The sequence below is a fragment of the Cordyceps javanica genome, chromosome 1, assembly GCF_051103115.1.
Source record: "Cordyceps javanica chromosome 1, complete sequence".
Lineage (NCBI taxonomy): Eukaryota > Fungi > Ascomycota > Sordariomycetes > Hypocreales > Cordycipitaceae > Cordyceps > Cordyceps javanica.
The window spans coordinates 4899405-4916847 of NC_139295.1; the positions used below are offsets into that span (position 1 = coordinate 4899405).

Sequence of the window (17443 nt, forward strand, 5' to 3'; positions counted from 1 at the left end):
TGACAGATCGATGGCCATGGGTACAGCCCCAAGGCCGTTATTCATGCATATGAAGCCCTTTCGAACCGCTTTTTGTAATTTTTCTCGGTATTATATTCAAAAATGGACGGTGTCGTACGTTTAGTTCTGCATCTGTTGCGAGAGCTGGGCGTTGTGCTCCTGGAAGCGGTCGCTTACGCGCTGCTGGGTGGCCATCCACTTGAGTACGCAGCGGTTGATACAGCCGTTTTCGCGGGAGGAGAGGGCCTTTGAGGTGAAGTCATCCACGCACGAGGTGAAGCAGTGGTCCACGAGGCCACCGAAAGCCTGTAAGGGGGAAGGTTACACGCGATTAGCTTGGTTTTGCTCCGGGGATGGGGGCGGCAGGGGAGTTTTCCTGCGACCAGTGTGACATACGCCCATGAATTCCTTGACCTGGCGCTTCTGCATACGCTGCTCGAGGGTGCGCTGCTCGGATGCGGAAAGCCTATTTTGATCGTTGGCTGGTCAGCTGGACATTCCCTTGTTCTCGAGCCGCTCGTACTGTCTGTCGCTCGCATAGCATTCGCGTGGCTCTCGTCGCGACAAGACGTAAGTGGGCTCATCCTGCGAATAAGAAGACATACATGTCCATTTTGGCTGATTGAGATAGGAAGAATGGGGAAAACGTGGGTAGACAATTGTGGTAGTGATGAAGGTTAAATATGCGACTGTAGAGATGACGCTGGTGATGAAATTTCGCAGAACGACACTCTCGTTCATCGTTATCGGGAAGCTTGCGCTTGTCGATAAGCCGAAAGGGGAAGCGTGGGAGCCCAGGGCATCACGTGCGCCGGGGGACCGTCGAGCCTTCTCGCTCCTCTCACAAGAGGGAGGGCGATAAACTGGCACGGCTTACAAATGCAGAAATCAGAGGGAATTGGGCAATAACCCGGTTTGAATTGCTGCAATGAGCGAAATTGAAGTTGTTCACAGTGGATTCTTCCAAGTTCACTTGTATGAAGGGATGGACATGCATACTCAAAAAACCGGGCGTGCCAGTTCTGAAGGGATGTTTTGTAGGACGAAGGTGTTTCTTGATAAGCTATTCTGGCCCCGCCATGCTTTACCAAACGAGCTACATGGCAAAACGAAATAATGCTATGGAGGAATTGACTTCTTGATAAAGGATGCCTCACTGGCCAGAGGCGTAGACACTGTGTGATCTAGCTCTAATAGCTGGGCCAGGGAGGGTAGGCCAACCAGGCCTTGGGCTCCTCATGCTTGGTGTTGCATCGGGAGCAGACAACCTCGTGCTCAGTGTATGGAGTGGCCTGCTGAGTCTTGCCCTGGAGGAAGTCCTTCATGAATTCGACCGAGTGAATGCCGGCGTAGAGGGCATTGTGGACAAAATCGTCCATGCCAGAGTGCTTGCCACACCCGGTGCACTGGGAGCGGTCTTGGAGGAAGTTGGCGCCTCTGAGCTTGAGCTCGCTCGCTGCGGATAGAAATTTATGTAAGCCGCTTTTCTTTTGCTCGTTAGAGTACGAGAGAGGCATGAGGGCTCTTACTTTCCATGTCGAGCATGCTGGCAATGTGGGCACGCTCCGTTTCGGTGAGCAGCCAGTTGTAAAAGGTCTTGTTGTCATGCTCAAAGACCTCGGATGGGGCAGGTTCCTCCATGGGAAGATTGTGGATGGGGAGAGCAAGAGCCATGATGAATGATCAAATGGTGTTTTTGGAAAGTCGAGTGTGGGATTGATGATTTGTAGAATTGTGTTGCTGTTGCTGTTGTTGGAGAAGGCGGGAGCAGGAAGAACGGGAGAAGAAGCTGTTTTATAGTTGAGATATTGGTTAATACGTACCGAATGGAGGGTCGAAATGACAACATATCTTTGTGTATATCGATGCCGTGACCGAGACATGCTTTCCAAGGGTGTGCGACTGCATCGGACTATTGGTGTCGTATCCGAGACATGCTGCCGAAGACGGCTGTCCTGCAGAACCTAGATCGTGAGAATATCTCTCGAGCCACTTCATTTGGACTCCTTCGGGTTTGAATGATCATGACTTTGATATTGATACAACTACCGGAGCAGAATGTCGACATCTCCGGGCTGTCACTCGCGGACCTGAGCGATGTCGGGGGAAAAAGAAGATCTGTGTCGAGCTACGTCAAGTAATCTGCATACTTATTGCAGTACCCCTCGTTTTATTGCACCATTTCTATCCTTGGTTATTAGGAACGGTCTAAATGTCCCCGCCCTTAATTGCCGTGGTGGAGTGATACAGATTGCTGCAGGTCTCGGAAGCCGTATATACACAGCGACTACATCGTGTGTCTAACATAATACGAACGTTAGGAGGGTCAACCTACCGAATGAAGCCACCGGTAAAGAACATCTGCAGTTCTGCCATATGTGCAGACTTCAGCCAGCCACTGGTCGTCGACGTGGCACTTGGCTTTCCGTTCATACGTCTGGGCTGGCAATGCGGGTAGGTTGCACAATTGGATCTCTATCATGGAGCACTGCGCGATAAAGGCGAGCGAGGTCCACAGAGTCCGACAGGTGCATCTCAACCACACATGTAATCTACTTGTTGTAGCAGCGGCAGACATGCCGACTGGCTGTGCGCGAACGGCATCCGATCGACACGGGGATCCATCACGCCACAGCTGAAAGGTTGAGAGAGTTTGTGATGTAATTTGTTTCAAGTCGCGGGAGCATTGCGGACGCAAATTCTTTATACTTGCGGCTACAGATGCAGTGATGAAGGGCTGGTCCCGCTCACATTGAACACGACCTTGAACCGACGGTATGACGTGCTACTCAGTCGATACAACGCCATCAGATGGAACCATCTTATAGCTACAGAGAATGAGGTACCAGTAGTTCAGAGTGGCGACACGCATCATGACATAGGACGTTGGTGGTAGCGTTGAGGCTTGGTCAATCCTTGTTCCGTCGATATCTACCAGCAAGCACCCGGGCGCAAACTCGACTTGTCCAGTTACTTACTCAAATACCCGTATACTTGAGCACTGCTCTTTCGCACACAATCTGTCACTGTCAATAGAATCCTGTACATCATGACATTTATTTTGAACGTTTTTGTCGCGCTACCTTGGCTTTGGGGGCTCGTCAGTGTACTTTGATCGACTCTTGGTCTTGAGCCGATGCTCTCCATGTGCCGCCCCCACTAATAAACTGTCTCGCCCGAGCCTCAACATTTCCGCGAGCTACTTAGACATCAACACTTGAACTACCTATTATAACTATTTACTGCCACAACTCCGGCAAACCATCCCAGTACTGTACCGCAACCAATAAAGCGTACTGATTGCGATAATGGCTACAGCTGCCACGGCGGAGATGCTGCCGCGCTTCCTTCTGCCGCGCCTTAGCTGGCAGCCCGCGCCAGCCCCTCGCCGTCTGACCACGGCCATCTTGCCGCTGGTCGCTCACCAGATGCCGCACCCGCGCACCCAGCGACCTCAACTCTCCTCTGTGAATAGCGGCCGACCCAGTATAATCCTGTCGCGCGCGTTTCACGCCACGGTGCCGCGGGCGCGCGACCACCATTTCGACACGCTCAAGTTTGTCAAACGGCTGCGCGACGAGGGCTTCACCGAAGAGCAGTCGGTGGCCATGATGAGGGTTCTGAGTGACGTAATCGAGGAGAGGTGAGTTTTCGCTGGCAAAATTGACCCATATCATACCGCATCATTATGAATGATGCAAAATCAACGCAATGAGTACTAAACAGAAAAAACTTCATCTTCCCTCACAGTATCCAAAACCTTACCCGCACCATGGTCCTCCGCGAAGACTCGGCCAAGGCCACCTACACGCAAAAAGTCGACTTCGCCAAGCTACGCTCGGAACTGCTCTCGGCAGACAGCACCGAGACCAATACGACGCGCAGCGCCCACGAGCGTCTTGCCAACGATATTGCCAAGCTCGGCAGCCGCTTGCGCGATGAGGTCTCGCGCACCCAAGCCAGCGTCCGCCTCGACCTCAACCTCGAAAAGGGCCGCATCCGCGAGGAGGCCCTCAGCCAGGAGCTCAAGATCAAGGAGACGGAGACCAAGATTGAGCAAGAGGTCGCTGCGCTCCGCGAGAAGCTCGAGCAGGTCAAGTTCCAGACCCTGCAGTGGCTCATGGGCGTCTGCACCGGCTTCGCCGCCGTCTTGCTCGGTGCCTGGAGGCTACTCATGTAAAGGGGCACCGACGGTTGGGATACAAATATATACGGATTTCTCTTTCTACTAGAGATGGGAATGCTGGCAGCATTTTCTTATAGAGGCGTCGGTGAATGGAGGCCGGGTCTTTTCTTAGTTTACCGATACCTTGTTGGTCCATTGCGCAGCCCCTATGCGTATTTCCTTTGTTACGGCATGAAGCCAATGAAGTCAATATAATTTCATAAGGCAGAACATGTTACAAAACGCTGCATATTGCAAGATTTGACTATAGACCCTCTCCACAGCGCTCTACGTAGGTAGTAGATGTCTTCCTGAGATGGACTGGTCCCCATAAGAGCAACTAACCTCCGTCATCGGGCGCCCTCTGTCTACATTACCCCACTGGCATGAAGCTCAACAGTAACTTTCTCATTCCCGCCATCTTTTTCATATGAGCAATCTCGAGCACTTATAATTAACTGAAAATATGACTAGCCCTGGAAAGCCTAGATTTCTCCTCCTCGGAAGCCTCGAACTGTTTGTTCCTCTAGTCACTACGTCAATGTCAATGGGACGGCGCACGCACTAACAAGTTGCCACCAAGCGCTCACGATGCATTGGCCTCCGTCGCCCGAATAGGCGGCATGATTGAGCCCAAAGCCACAAACCGGGCCGAATTCCTCGCCGAGTGCCAGTCAGAGGCCTTTTCCGGCGTCGAGGCCATCTTCCGGACCTACGGCTCCGCGCGCGTCACCGGCCTCTTTGACGAGGAGCTGGTATCCGCCCTGCCCAAAAGTTGTCGCTTCGTCTGCCACAAAGGTGCGTTCCCGCCCACCCCTTCTCCTTCTTTTTTGACAGCATGGCTGAGCCAATATTCCTGACGATTGACCGGTGGTAGGCGCCGGCTATGACCAGATCGACGTCGCCGCGTGCCGCGCGCACGGCATCCGCGTCTCCAACACCCCGACCGCCGTCGACGACGCGACCGCCGACCTGACCCTGTTCCTCATCCTCGGCGCCCTGCGAAACCTCAACGTGTCCATGAAGACGCTCCGTCAGGGCACCTTTCGCGGCGCGAGCGGTCCCGCCGGCAGCGTCGCCAATCTCCCGGCGCTGGGACGCGACCCGCAAGGCAAGGTCCTCGGCATCCTGGGCATGGGCGGCATCGGGCGCAATGTGGCGGCCAAGGCGCGCGCATTCGGCATGACTATTCGCTACCACAACCGCCGACGGCTGAGCCCCGAGGATGAGGACGGTGCCGAGTATGTCGACTTTGCGACACTGCTGGCCGAGAGTGACGTCCTGAGCTTGAACCTCCCGCTGAATGTATGTGTTGACCCCCCCCCCCCCCCCCCCCCCCCCCCCCACACTCCTTCCGGGTTCATTCCTCTGTCCCGTGCCCTAGAGGCGCAGCAAGCACGGCTGAGCACCTGTACTGACTGGGATATCCAGCCGAAAACGCGCAACATCATCTCGACCGAGGAATTCAGTAAGATGAAGCGCGGCATTGTAATCATCAACACGGCCCGCGGCGCAGTCATGGATGAGGCAGCGCTCGTAGAGGCGCTAAACGCGGGAATTGTATCCAGTGCTGGGCTTGACGTCTTCGAGAACGAGCCCGAGGTGCACCCCGGCCTGCTGGCCAACGATAGGGTCATGTTGGTGCCGCACATGGGCACCTGGACCGTGGAGACGGAGACCAAGATGGAAGAATGGGCGCTGGACAATGTGCGAAAAGCACTTGAACACGGCCGACTAAAGAGCATCGTACCGGAGCAAGTCGATATGCAGTAGATGCATAAAGTCAAAAACAAAGCGCTGCGGGGCTAGAAGCATTCTTACAATCCAGGGACAGGCTCATGGAACATGTATATTAGAATCGACTTTATTAGAGGAATCTAACCGGCCACGGTTGACGGGCCGTTCAAGAGCGCTGCCCTAGGGTCAGCTGCTCTGACTATATAAAATTTCGTCTCTCATTCCAGGGGGAATCATTATCAAAGCAATTGCAACGCCATTTGTTGAAAAAGCACGTCTTTGATCCGCCGCGTGCTAAGAAAGCGACGGCAAAGATGCCAACATCATGAAAACAAAAGAAACCATCAATGTTCCCCCATACTTTTCTGGTTGCCCATCCTAAATGCTTCGCAATATTATGCTGTTGAAAACACAAGTATACCCTAATATGCTGTTGGTAGAAGATTGTTCCACGTCAAGCGAGCGCCGGTTGAAGGGAACTCTGGTTTGGGCTGATATTATTACAATGCGCTCTCCGCTTAGTAGCGGTAGTGATCGCTCTTGAAAGGACCGGCGACGGGAATACCAAGGTACTTGGACTGGTCCTCGGTGAGAGTGGTGAGCTCGGCCTGGCAGTGAGCAAGGTGAAGACGGGCAACCTCCTCGTCGAGAATCTTTGGGAGCACGGACACGCTAATGTTGTTGGGATCAACAGTATTGGCAAACTCGGGGAACTCCTCGGCAAACTTCTTGTCAGCGGCCTTGTAGAGGGCAATCTGGGCGAGGACCTGGTTGGTGAAGGAGCACGACATGACAAAGGAGGAGTGGCCAGTAGCACAGCCGAGGTTGACAAGGCGGCCATCAGCGAGAAGGATGATGCGCTTGCCAGAGCTCTTGATCAAGTAGCGATCAACCTGGGGCTTGATCTGTTCGCGAGTAGCGTTGACCTCGACCTTGTTATCGTCCGTCTTCTGGAGCCAGGCAACGTCAATCTCAGTATCGAAGTGACCAATGTTGCAGACAATGGCGTCGTCGCGCATAGCCTGGAAGTGGACGCCAGTGATGATGTTTTCGCAGCCGGTGGTGGTGACAAAGATCTGACCAATGGAGGCAGCCTTCTCCATGGTGGTGACCTGGTAGCCGGCCATGGAAGCCTGCAGGGCGTTGATGGGGTCAATTTCGGTGACGATAACGCGGGCACCCATGCCGTGGAGAGCCATGGCGCAACCCTTGCCAACATCACCATAACCGGCAACGACAGCGACCTTGCCCGCAATCATAACATCGGTAGCGCGCTTGATACCGTCGATCAGAGACTCGCGGCAGCCGTAGAGGTTGTCAAACTTGGACTTGGTAACCGAGTCATTGACGTTGATAGCAGAGGCGAGGAGCTTGCCTTCCTTGAGCCTGCGGTAGAGCTTGGAGACACCGGTGGTGGTCTCCTCCGAGATGCCATAGGATGCCTTGAGTGCCTTCTCGTACTTCTCAGTGTGGACGAGGGAGGTCAGGTCACCACCATCGTCGAGGATAAGGTTGAAATCCTTGCCGTCCTTGAAAGCGGCGAGCTGATATTTGAGGAATTTGTCGTAGACTTCGTCAGTCTCGCCCTTGTAAGCAAAGACAGGGACGCCGGTCACAGCAATGGCAGCGGCAGCGGTATCCTGAGTGCTGTAAATGTTGCAGCTGGTCCAGGTGACCTCGGCGCCGAGGGCAGTGAGAGTCTCGATGAGAACGGCAGTCTGAACAGTCATGTGCAGGCAGCCAGCGATACGGGCACCAGCGAGAGGCTGAGCCTTGGCGTACTTTTCACGGATAGCCATGAGACCGGGCATCTCATTCTCGGCAATCTCAATCTCCTTGCGGCCGAGCTTTGCCAGTGTCTGGATGTGGTCATCCTCCAGCTCCAGCACCTCCCTGGAGACCTGAAATTTGGGAACAGACATCTTGTATGATGGGAGGCTGAGATGTGATGGAGAAATTGATGGGAAATGAGAAGGGGGTGGAAGGACAGAAAAGAGAAGGAAGAGAAAAAGGGTTGAGGGGAAGGAAAGAGAAAAAAAAATGGCAGCTGGCTTCTAGAAATAAGCGGCGGGACAAAGAGGGGCAGCGTCGGATTCCGGAGGCTGAGGTGGCGAGCGGTGAAAAGCGGTACACCTATGTGCGCAAAGTACATGCTTGTCAGGTACCCTTCCAGCCTGCCTGGCTGCCTGCCTGCCAAACCTGCCCTCCCCTCTTGGCTTGAGATGGAGGGGTAAAATTTGCATTCCCCTCCCCCAATAGAGGGGAGGTGGGGCAGAAGCCCAGGCAGGCCAAATCCATCCGTTGACTCAGTGAGCGCGCTCTACCAGTAAGTACGTATTAGGTACCTACCTTCTTGCTTTTGTACCAGGTAGGGAAGCAGGACTGTCCGAATAGATTTCAAGTACGACGCCACTCTGCACTTGTCGAGTCTTGTCATATCAAGCCCAACTATGTCTTGTATTACACACAACTTCCGATGGGGTAGTGCACACTTGGCCGCTAAACCTTTGCTTTCGACGCTATCGTCTGGCATCCAACGTGGCCAGCACTACGAGTTCACTGGCCCTCCATGCTTCGCAGGAGCCCGCTTTCCACTGTCTACTAACCTTAGCCGGGTACTTTAGGGGTAGGTACCTACCCTTTGTCTCGGCCTCTCAACCCCTCCAAGCTTGCCTGTAAGTGCCTAGGAGGGAGGGACTTTTCCCTCAAGGTACCTAAGTTGCTAAGCAAGGTAGTTGCTCGATTCCTCCAAGGTGGCGACAACCCGAGTATCACTGCGGTATTAACATTGAACAGAGGACCAATCTCTTTTCTATCCACAGAATGCGCGCAGTGCACAAAAACAGCACCAACTGATCGTGCTGGTACATTTCTTTCAGGTAAAATAAGGGCTCTAAGTAGGTACCTGGCACGTATCCGGAGGTGCACCACCAATGCCCCCGCGCATTGCCCGTCTTGTCTGTCCTCTCCTGCCTGGGCATCATGTTTTCTACAATGATCCCATCTCCAAGTCTCCCCAAATGTTCCACTAGAGCCTAGCCATCGTCATTAGACAGGCTTCACATGATGCACCACGCATAGTCAATGGTTCGACTTGATGCCATCGGTTTCTTTCCTCAAAAAGGTAAGCTGTATTTGCCATTATATTCCATCTTATTCCGAAACGCCGCTAATGCAACACAATCCAGCATGTTTTCATGTTTACCGCACTGGTCTCACAGAACATGCATACACAGCCCAGTGAAACATCTATATCCACCCTTTTGATGTGACTTTTCTCCTCTTTCCGTTATAGATCGTATTCAAGTCTTACTGCGGTAGAAGATTTTCTCTCACAGCAAACATCTTCGAGGTAATGCCAGCCGTGAAACCGTCCACCTGTTTACCGTACTGCTCGACCTGCTTGGCGTTGAGCATACCCTCCAAACGGCTAGGCTCCTGTGGCAGCTTGAACAGCCTTTGCCATTCGTCTTCGGGAAGAAGGGGCTGTTTGGCAAGAGTACGCTGGGCGTTCTCGGCCTTGCGCTTGGCCTGCCACTGCGAAATCTTGGTCTGCTCGCGAGCAAGCTGGCGTTGATAAAACTGGAAGTTGTTCAGGTCGGTGTAGTGTGATTCGATGCTCTCCAAAAGCAAGTCACAAGTCTTCTCCAGGTAAGGATCGACAGCAACGTCGAGGTTGTCGATGTTCGGGTACAGCGGGGCGTTGATGGGCTCGCGCTCAAGATCTGCCAGCGTCGTAGGCCCCTCCAGATCGTCTTGTGAAGGACCAGAGGGGATCTGGTGGAGGAAGGAAGTGAGAAGGTGCGAGTTGTGCACGGTGACAGGAAGCTCAACAAGGATATCCTTAAAAGTGAGCTTTGACTTTTGCAGGCTATGGCCTTGTTAGTACACGGCTTGGTTGCATTTCTGGATACATACCTCTCGGTGGTAAACTTGGCCTCCTTGTAGGCATTCATGAAAGTTTTTGTAAGGCGGAACGCTCGTAGGCTGAGGTTGCCCTGAGAGCTTCTGCTGGTATCGTAGACGAGAGCGACGGTCTCGTTCTGTTCCTTCTGGTAAAAGTAGATATTCTCGATGAGGCCCATATTGACGAAGTTGCCCATGGTAGCGCTTGTGTAGAAACCGACGTTGTTCGCGTCAATGTTGACTTCCTTAAGATGACGAATCATCTCATTCTGGTAGGCAATGTTGGACTTTTGGCGAGGAGCCGCGGCGGCAATCATGGCGGCATCGTTCTGGTGGCTATCGGTGGCCGATGAGTCGACAGTGGGGAAAGGAAATGCGTTTGTGACCCCGAGGACGTTATTTTGGTCCATTCCAACAAGGGCACCGGTAGCCATGCTGGGAAAGTTGGTCGAGCAGTGCTTCGCAATTTTCATAATCACCTACGGCCGCGCATCAGGTTAGCAGAAGTGAGGGGGAAGGCAACGCGAGGTGGGGCATGAATCAACTCACGAGAGCTTCGACCTGCACGGCCTGAACAGGCGCGTCCGTAGTAGTTTCGGCCATGATGACGGATTCGGATATATGTCGTGCGCGGGCCGTAGGAGATGCTGCAGGGCGTGAATCCGGGCGCTGGGCGAGGGCTGCAAAGAGTTTACCGTGTTTCGCTGGCGTGGCGTGGAATATCGAACTTTTTCGCTCCTGTGTGGATTTGTGGGTGGTTGTGGGTGGAAGGCGGTCAACTGTGGCAATACGCCAGGCCTTATGTCTAGCGCCGGCAGCTACTCTAGGTTGAGCACCGTAACCTGCATTTTGCATCATCACCTACGACGCCCTGGAAGGCAGTGACCCATCTCTAAGCACTCACTGCATGAGGTATTGTGCCCAGTACCAGTGTTCTCACTGCTAACATTTCTTTGGAAAAATTGTATTCTCTATCTTTAAAGCATCTATAGCGTTAGCTAGGGTTTTTGACGAATTTATTTGCGCTCTGCACGCAATTCAACAACCCCAAGCTTTCTCTGTTGCAAAAGGCCTCGTTTGAAACCATGAATTATGACGTCGCAGTTACGGCTCACAGCGCCCTAGAAACTCAAACGCAGGAAAAAAATTTGATAAAACAGTGCTCCGCCAAAAACAAACCCGAAAATGCTCACAGACATCGCAGTCTCACCGCTCAAGCGTCGTCGGCCCAAGGTACAATTTCCCAGTCCTCCGCGTTGTTGCGGATGGTGAGACGGTGCTGGTCAATTTTCCAGTATGCATACAACGATCTGGTAGACATGGCCGCCTTTTTGTGAGCGGGGCCACGCCCTCCGGCAAATGCATCTTCCTTGGAACGCCAGAGGCATGTGGCCAAGTTGCGCAGCTCCGAGTCCGGGGAGCCGAACCAGTACCTGCCATATGTTAGCTTTACGAGCACCAGAAACAGAGCGCGGCCTTGCCCCTTGGGTCAGTTGACTCGGGAAGATGGCGGCAGGGCTTGCACGCGACATACTTGAGAAATCCGCCACTTTCGATAGCCTCGAGATGGGCTGCCTGGTCGAGCTCACCCAGGTGGCTGTAATCGGTGCTGGGCTTTATTTGTGAGCGGAATGCGACGATGTAAAAGGTGGCATCCTGGTACTGTTGGCCGTATATGCTCGCCAGCGATTGGAGACGGGTCATGACATCTGGCCAGTTAAAGGACTCGGTGTACGACGCAACGGCGTAATCCTCGCGAGTTGCACGGAGAGTACTCAGGGCCTTGGCCAGCAGCGCATTCTCATAATCAAGTGTGGTCAAATCCAACTGGTGTTTGAGCTCGGTGTACGGGGATTGCACGATGAAGCGAGGCTCGCTCCATGGACGGACATCGTCGAGACTACCTTCGCTCAAGTCTCTGAGAAGTTTGGGCGGTTCGGTGGGAAGAAGTGTCACCACTTGTTGAGCAGCCATTGCTGCAGTTGAGCCTTGTTCGAATGTGCTTGGCGCAGGCTTGCCGTTAGTCAAGTTGCTGCGCAAACGTGAAACGCTGCGACTGGACACGCTGATCTCTGTTGTTGACAAAATGAAGAGGCAAACAAGGGCGAAAAACGAGTCAAAATCGAATCACGAAACCGGTGTGCAGTTACACGTGTGGGTGGGGGGAAAGGGAAAGAAAGGCAAGCTCAGGGAACCTAGCGGAAAAGACGAAGGCTTTTATCGACACTATGGGGGATTGGTCTTGGCGCAGGTTGGAGACAACTCACCGACAGTCAGCGTCAAGCATCGATGCAGCCAGCGTTATTACGAGACGGGCGGCGGGACCGGTGTGGATGGTGAGTGTCGGGATACTCAAAGCCTGGCTTCTAGGTCGCTTGGACGAAAAGGGGGTGGGTGTATGGGTAGGTATGAGGCAGTTGGGCAAAGCGATTTCGCCATTCTCTAGGATCGGCGCCACTGGAAGGCAGAGGTAAGGCCTGGCCATTTGGCCTGAGCAGCGTTGTCTGAAAGCCTTTGCAGCATGGTTCGGCTTCGGGAGCACCGCCGAGTGCCGCAGATGTGCCCTGCCGACACGAATAGTCATGGGTACTCAGCCTACTTGCCTAGCAGCCCGAATACGGAGAGGCCATGTGTCGGTGCATTGGTCCAGGTTCTGGTCTGAACCAATTCCCAGCGCATATTAGGTGGTCTTTCCGTCGTCTTCACGCCATCAAACACACACAGGCGCAACAAAGTTTAGCGTAAGAGCCCATCCGCACGGCGTGAGCCACGCGACGCCAACTAGTTGATGGACAACTTCTAAGTAAGTAATTGGAAAAAAGGATGCGACTTCCACCAGTCCCACACCAAGTCGGCCGGTGCGTTTACGCTTATGCTTTCTCGCCGATTAGCGCACATTGATTGAGGGGTTCCAAGATGGCACCATCATGGGGTCAGCATTGCTCATCGCTTGTGCGCCCGCTCCCACCCAAGGCCCGCTATAGGAGCCGACCGTATTGTTACGCACTCTTTAGATCTACATATTGAGCATACACCCCCCAATATGTTTCATTACGACTTATCTAACAGCGGCTTCTGAGTCTCATCAGTCAGCTGATGAATATGATGCAACAGCAGCTCTGCGTATTCATAAAATCCGACGCAATGCAGACTTCTCGAACGGCTATTCTTTTTCCCGACAAGAAGAAATTTGAGAGGGCTGGAATTCACGATGGTGCGACTAGTTTTGTTGCTCTCTACTGCTAACTTGGTCAGATGGCTTATCAATCTCTACCGCCACGGTTGCGCCATCCATGTTCATACTCCTAATCGCCTACCGAGCCTCAACGTCTTCTACCTACTTTGAGATATGTCACCCGTACACGTTGTCGCTACCGCTCAGCCAGAGCTTTGCAGCGTCGTACGTCCCAAGATATAGCCCGCTGCCGATTGCCGTCCACGTTGACCGCAAAGAAGCGCCTCGAAACAACCCTCTCATTCCACTTTCGCGATAAACCTGCTTTGCTACTTGCCACGGCCGCCGCTCTGGCACCGCCTGCTTTTGGCCACTACCCACAGTATTATCATTGTTACTGGTACCTGTCAATAGCATCATCCGAGTCTTGACCACATCGCTGGGGGTTGTAATGAACGCTGCGATTGCCCCCGCAACGGCCGCGCTCACCCCTGCGATTGCACCCGTCTCCAGAATCTGCGGCTGCCCTGGATCTCGCTGCGGTCTGGTTGACCACAACAACGAACGAAGATGCTCAAAAATGGGAAACTGCATTGCTGTCAAAGGCAAATTGCGTGCTAGAAGCGCCGTATAGCCCGTAAATAGCCTTCGCCCGACGCCGGCTTCGTACAGGCCGCGAAATGCGGTTAAAGTTGCCGAGCGCGGTTTTTGGTTACCTTCCGAGCGTATCATCTGTGCATGCTGCTTAACTAGTTCCGCGGGTGTGAGCACCAGGCAGGAGGCTGCCTCCGCTGTTGCAGAAGCGACAGAGTGCATAACTGGCAAGGGCAGCGCCAGTGATGATTCTGAAAGTGCCCTTTTGGACAGTTCATATGTAGAAAAGAACATGCCAGCTGGATCGTATTAGTCACTTGTCTGAGTTTCCCAAGATGACCTTACCAGCCGGTAACGTAGCCAGAATGACACTTCCTATTCCTTGGTATAGTCCTCGGAAAGCCAGCGCATTATTTTTGCCGCCCGCTGCATACTTTTGGATGTAATCCTGGCTCTGCAGTCGGGTTTTGAGAGTATCAAATGGGAATATAATCGCATCTACAGTCAAAGCAGCGAGAGCACCTGCCTAGAATGAATTCATCAGCAGCTGCATGTAGCTGACCGCGTTGGCTAGCCGGGATTACGAACCAAATAGACATCCATGATGACGAACTTGTCAAGTCTCTATATTCTAACGGAAGCTGATTGCAATAGTTGTTGTTTTTACGTTGTTTACGCGTTGGCTGATGTTCTAGCACCCGTTCTAGGGTATCGTTCAAGTTGCATGACATCATGCAAATGTCTTCCGATCCAGCCGATCTAGAAGCATAAAGACCCGTACGAAGTGGATATCGAATTATTCTTTCAGTCTTCCCCGGCTAGTTTGCTGCGGGGGGTTGAATAAAAAAAAAGTCATGATGTCTTTTTTCGCCTCGGCGGAGACAAAATACACCAAGGGTGGCGGATAATCACACGTGGTGCAAGCATGCTCACCTTGAAGTCTAACTCGAGGTTTCTCTATTCAAGGAAACTGTACTAAATATCAGCAATACCACCGATTCGGTGTCTTAACGAATGACAAAAGGAGGGAAAATAACTGAAATAGGATAAATGCGAGTAGTATCATCGCATCGTCTGAGTACTTGCGTTGCTGTTTTTTAAATGCCCAGCCGTCTAAATGTTCTAAAATAAATGACGAAACAGAAGAACTCCCAAATGCCCAAAAGTCAACATGTCCCAGTATATAGACAGAGCAAGAATAATTTCACAAACAGCAATATCTAGAAACCTCGCTCCAGCACATTTGATCACAGTCATAGTTTGCTTCGTGTAGACACGGGATCCTCAACCACTACGACAGCGACAACGCAGATGTCGTCAATCTTGCCGCCGTGCCAATTTTCCTGCGGATAGTACTTTTGCACCTCCTTTGCGAATGGCCCATCCTGCTTGGTATTGACGCTGGCGCGCTTGGCGGCGAGGACGAGCTCCGTTGCGAGGAGGCTCTGCAGCGTGATGGCGCGCTCGGGCTGCTGCTGCTGCTGCTGCTTGCTGCCGGGTGCGCGGCCGGGCTGGACGGGGCTACGGACGATGGCGTCGAGGTCATCGGCGACCTGCACCTGGCCAGCCTCGCTCATGGTCCAGGCGGCGGCGGCGCCCATGACGCGGCTGGCGACGCGCAGGATATCCTGGTTGAAGAGGTTGTCGAGAACGCCGTCGGTGGCGAAGACGAGCACGTCGCCGTGGCGCAGGCGGTGCTGGGTGACGTCGGCGTCGCGGGGCAGATCGCTGAGCTGGGTGCCGCCAAAGGCGGCCATGCGCGCGGCGACGCTGGGCGGCACGATGGACAGCTGAAAGGGCGTGTTGAAGGCGTGCGTCTGGGGTTCCGAGTAGCTGTGCACGGCGTTGAGACGCAGCTGCAGGAAGCCCGAGTCGCCGAGGTTGGCGACGTCGAGGTGGCCGTCGGGCGAGGCGACGGCGACGCAGGCAGTGCTGCCGCCTGCGCGGACCCCCTTGTCGTCGCAAATGGCGTCGTAGCCGAGCTGCATGAGCTTGCGGGCCGTCAGGGTGCTGATGCCGCCGCCGCTGCCGCCGCCGCCGCCGGCGGGCTGGTGCTCCCACGCGGCCGAGGCCATGTAGTCGCAGAAGCCGTGGGAGAAGTCGGCCGGGTCGACGCCCGAGTCGACCCAGCCGCCCACGCCGTCGGCGACGCCGAAGGCGACGGCACCGCCCGTCTCATGGACGCGTGAGGCGAAGAAGGCGTCGTGACCGGACTCGGGCCGCGAGGAGCGCCGGCGGTGCCGCGGCGGCTGTATCCGGTTGTACGGGTTGAAGTGGAAAACGTGCGTCGCAGGGTCAAACGGCCGGTCCTTTGCGATGAATGACGCGGCAATGTTGTATGAGAAGCGCGGCTTCTTGGCGGAGAGCGCGGAGGAGGAGGAGGAGGAGGATGACGATGATGATGATGACGATGACGATGACGATGACGATGACGATGACGATGAAGAAGAAGAAGAAGAGGCGGAGGAGGAAGAGTATGGTCGACGAGGCATATTGATTGTTGATATCGTCGTCGTGGTTGGGTCCGTGCTGGGCTGAGATGAAGATGACAACGACCGGAGAAGGCGGGCGCGCGCCACCTGTGCTGTGGAATGAGTTAGCAAGCAGTGCGTCATTCGCGATGCGGCTCAAGGTGCACAACAGGTTGTTGATCTCGGGCAACAGCACGGAGCAACGACATACCATGAACCGGCCTCGCAATGGCGAGCCTCACAGACGCCGCCGCGGCCATGGAAGAGTGTGACGTAAAAGGGAAATTTCGAAAACGCCAGTAACCTGTCCTGCTCAATCCGAGAGCCGCCGGAAGATTATCCTGGACGATGATGGTCCGCAGGATCGGGTTCGCTCGCGAAGACGGTTGAGAATTTCAAATGGTGAAAAAGGGGAGTAAATCCGATGCTAGCCTTCCATACGACGGACTCCTCATGATCCGCCTAACTAACCAACTTTTTTTTTTCCGCCGCCGCCTCTCCTTTGTTGGCCACCATTTTTTTTTGTTGGTGGAGTCCAGCGCGATTCAACGCTTTTGTCACCGCATTACATAATATGAAGTGACAGGAAGTCGAGGAGCAATCAATTGGACGAGGGAACAATGAATTGGCAAAGGAGAGGTGAAATGAAGAGACGCTTTGGAAGCTTGACCATAAATATAACCCTCAAGATCTGGGATCCGGAGGAATGATGCTGCGCTGGTGTAAGTGGGCTGAATTGGTGGGTGGCGCTGGTGGTCATGGTCCAAATAGGATGAATCAAAACAAAGGCAGATACTCAGTACGTATCGCCAAAAAAAAGACATGATTCAACTTTTCCGACAAGGTGCATATGGCGCTTGCATACCGAGTTCTCCTCGACTAAGAGCGAAGCTACCAACCCGATAAACTTTGCGTCGCAGTGTCTAATGTTGAATTTGAGAACTTGAGGCAGAAGAGAGGCGAGGCCATGCAAGTAATGAAAACAAAGGAAGCATTTGCAAGAAAAAAAAAAGCATTGCCATGGAAATGAGCCCACGCTCTGTCTGCAGCATGTTTCCCTGCAGTGGCACCACTTCATGTATGCATCCGTACCTAGTCAGCACCAGGCAAATTTTTCCTCCCAGAACTGTCAGCAGGGCTTGCAGCCTGTCAAGGACAATGGCCTGCGGCGCGGCGCTTCCACAACTGGCAGTTAGTTGGTTGAAACATCCCAAAGCGGCGCTCCAGCCCTATAACCATTCGTAGATCCAGGCCTCGCCAATACGAGCGGGGGTGATATCTGGGTGTGACTACTCATCAGCTGGCTGGACTTCTCAAGGGGAGCCTTGCCCGATAACTACTACCACTCTTGCCCTAACGCAACAAAACTGACTAGCATTGGATTGAGTTGGATTT

The 17443-nt window shown here is 53.6% G+C and overlaps 8 protein-coding genes across 8 annotated transcripts; 2 read left to right on the forward strand and 6 right to left on the reverse strand.

The window, feature by feature from the left end:
- Window positions 1-120: 120 nt before the first annotated feature.
- Window positions 121-613, reverse strand: V2A60_001475 (protein transporter TIM9; the record flags this gene model as incomplete). The annotated part of the gene is made up of 3 exons (XM_083252836.1): window positions 121-306; window positions 397-466; window positions 606-613. The coding sequence occupies 3 exons, from the start codon at window positions 611-613 to the stop codon at window positions 121-123; spliced, it is 264 nt and encodes an 87-aa protein (XP_083108962.1).
- Window positions 614-1190: 577 nt separating this feature from the next.
- V2A60_001476 (uncharacterized protein) lies at window positions 1191-1674 on the reverse strand (the record flags this gene model as incomplete). Its single annotated transcript, XM_083252837.1, has 2 exons — window positions 1191-1456; window positions 1530-1674. 2 exons carry the CDS (start codon window positions 1672-1674, stop codon window positions 1191-1193), a joined length of 411 nt encoding a protein of 136 aa, XP_083108963.1.
- A 1634-nt stretch (window positions 1675-3308) lies between these two features.
- Window positions 3309-4180, forward strand: V2A60_001477 (CCDC90 family protein; the record flags this gene model as incomplete). Its single annotated transcript, XM_083252838.1, has 2 exons — window positions 3309-3643; window positions 3751-4180. The coding sequence occupies 2 exons, from the start codon at window positions 3309-3311 to the stop codon at window positions 4178-4180; spliced, it is 765 nt and encodes a 254-aa protein (XP_083108964.1).
- Window positions 4181-4631: 451 nt separating this feature from the next.
- Window positions 4632-5938, forward strand: V2A60_001478 (D-isomer specific 2-hydroxyacid dehydrogenase; the record flags this gene model as incomplete). The annotated part of the gene is made up of 4 exons (XM_083252839.1): window positions 4632-4681; window positions 4749-4963; window positions 5043-5470; window positions 5597-5938. The coding sequence occupies 4 exons, from the start codon at window positions 4632-4634 to the stop codon at window positions 5936-5938; spliced, it is 1035 nt and encodes a 344-aa protein (XP_083108965.1).
- Window positions 5939-6420: 482 nt separating this feature from the next.
- Window positions 6421-7824, reverse strand: V2A60_001479 (adenosylhomocysteinase; the record flags this gene model as incomplete). Its single annotated transcript, XM_083252840.1, has 1 exon — window positions 6421-7824. The coding sequence occupies one exon, from the start codon at window positions 7822-7824 to the stop codon at window positions 6421-6423; it is 1404 nt and encodes a 467-aa protein (XP_083108966.1).
- Window positions 7825-9211: 1387 nt separating this feature from the next.
- Window positions 9212-10411, reverse strand: V2A60_001480 (uncharacterized protein; the record flags this gene model as incomplete). The annotated part of the gene is made up of 3 exons (XM_083252841.1): window positions 9212-9773; window positions 9821-10287; window positions 10358-10411. The coding sequence occupies 3 exons, from the start codon at window positions 10409-10411 to the stop codon at window positions 9212-9214; spliced, it is 1083 nt and encodes a 360-aa protein (XP_083108967.1).
- Window positions 10412-11021: 610 nt separating this feature from the next.
- On the reverse strand, window positions 11022-11782 carry V2A60_001481 (uncharacterized protein; the record flags this gene model as incomplete). The annotated part of the gene is made up of 2 exons (XM_083252842.1): window positions 11022-11241; window positions 11343-11782. The coding sequence occupies 2 exons, from the start codon at window positions 11780-11782 to the stop codon at window positions 11022-11024; spliced, it is 660 nt and encodes a 219-aa protein (XP_083108968.1).
- Window positions 11783-14830: 3048 nt separating this feature from the next.
- On the reverse strand, window positions 14831-16308 carry V2A60_001482 (type 2C protein phosphatase PTC7; the record flags this gene model as incomplete). The annotated part of the gene is made up of 3 exons (XM_083252843.1): window positions 14831-15931; window positions 15987-16156; window positions 16260-16308. 3 exons carry the CDS (start codon window positions 16306-16308, stop codon window positions 14831-14833), a joined length of 1320 nt encoding a protein of 439 aa, XP_083108969.1.
- Between the last annotated feature and the right edge of the window lie 1135 nt (window positions 16309-17443).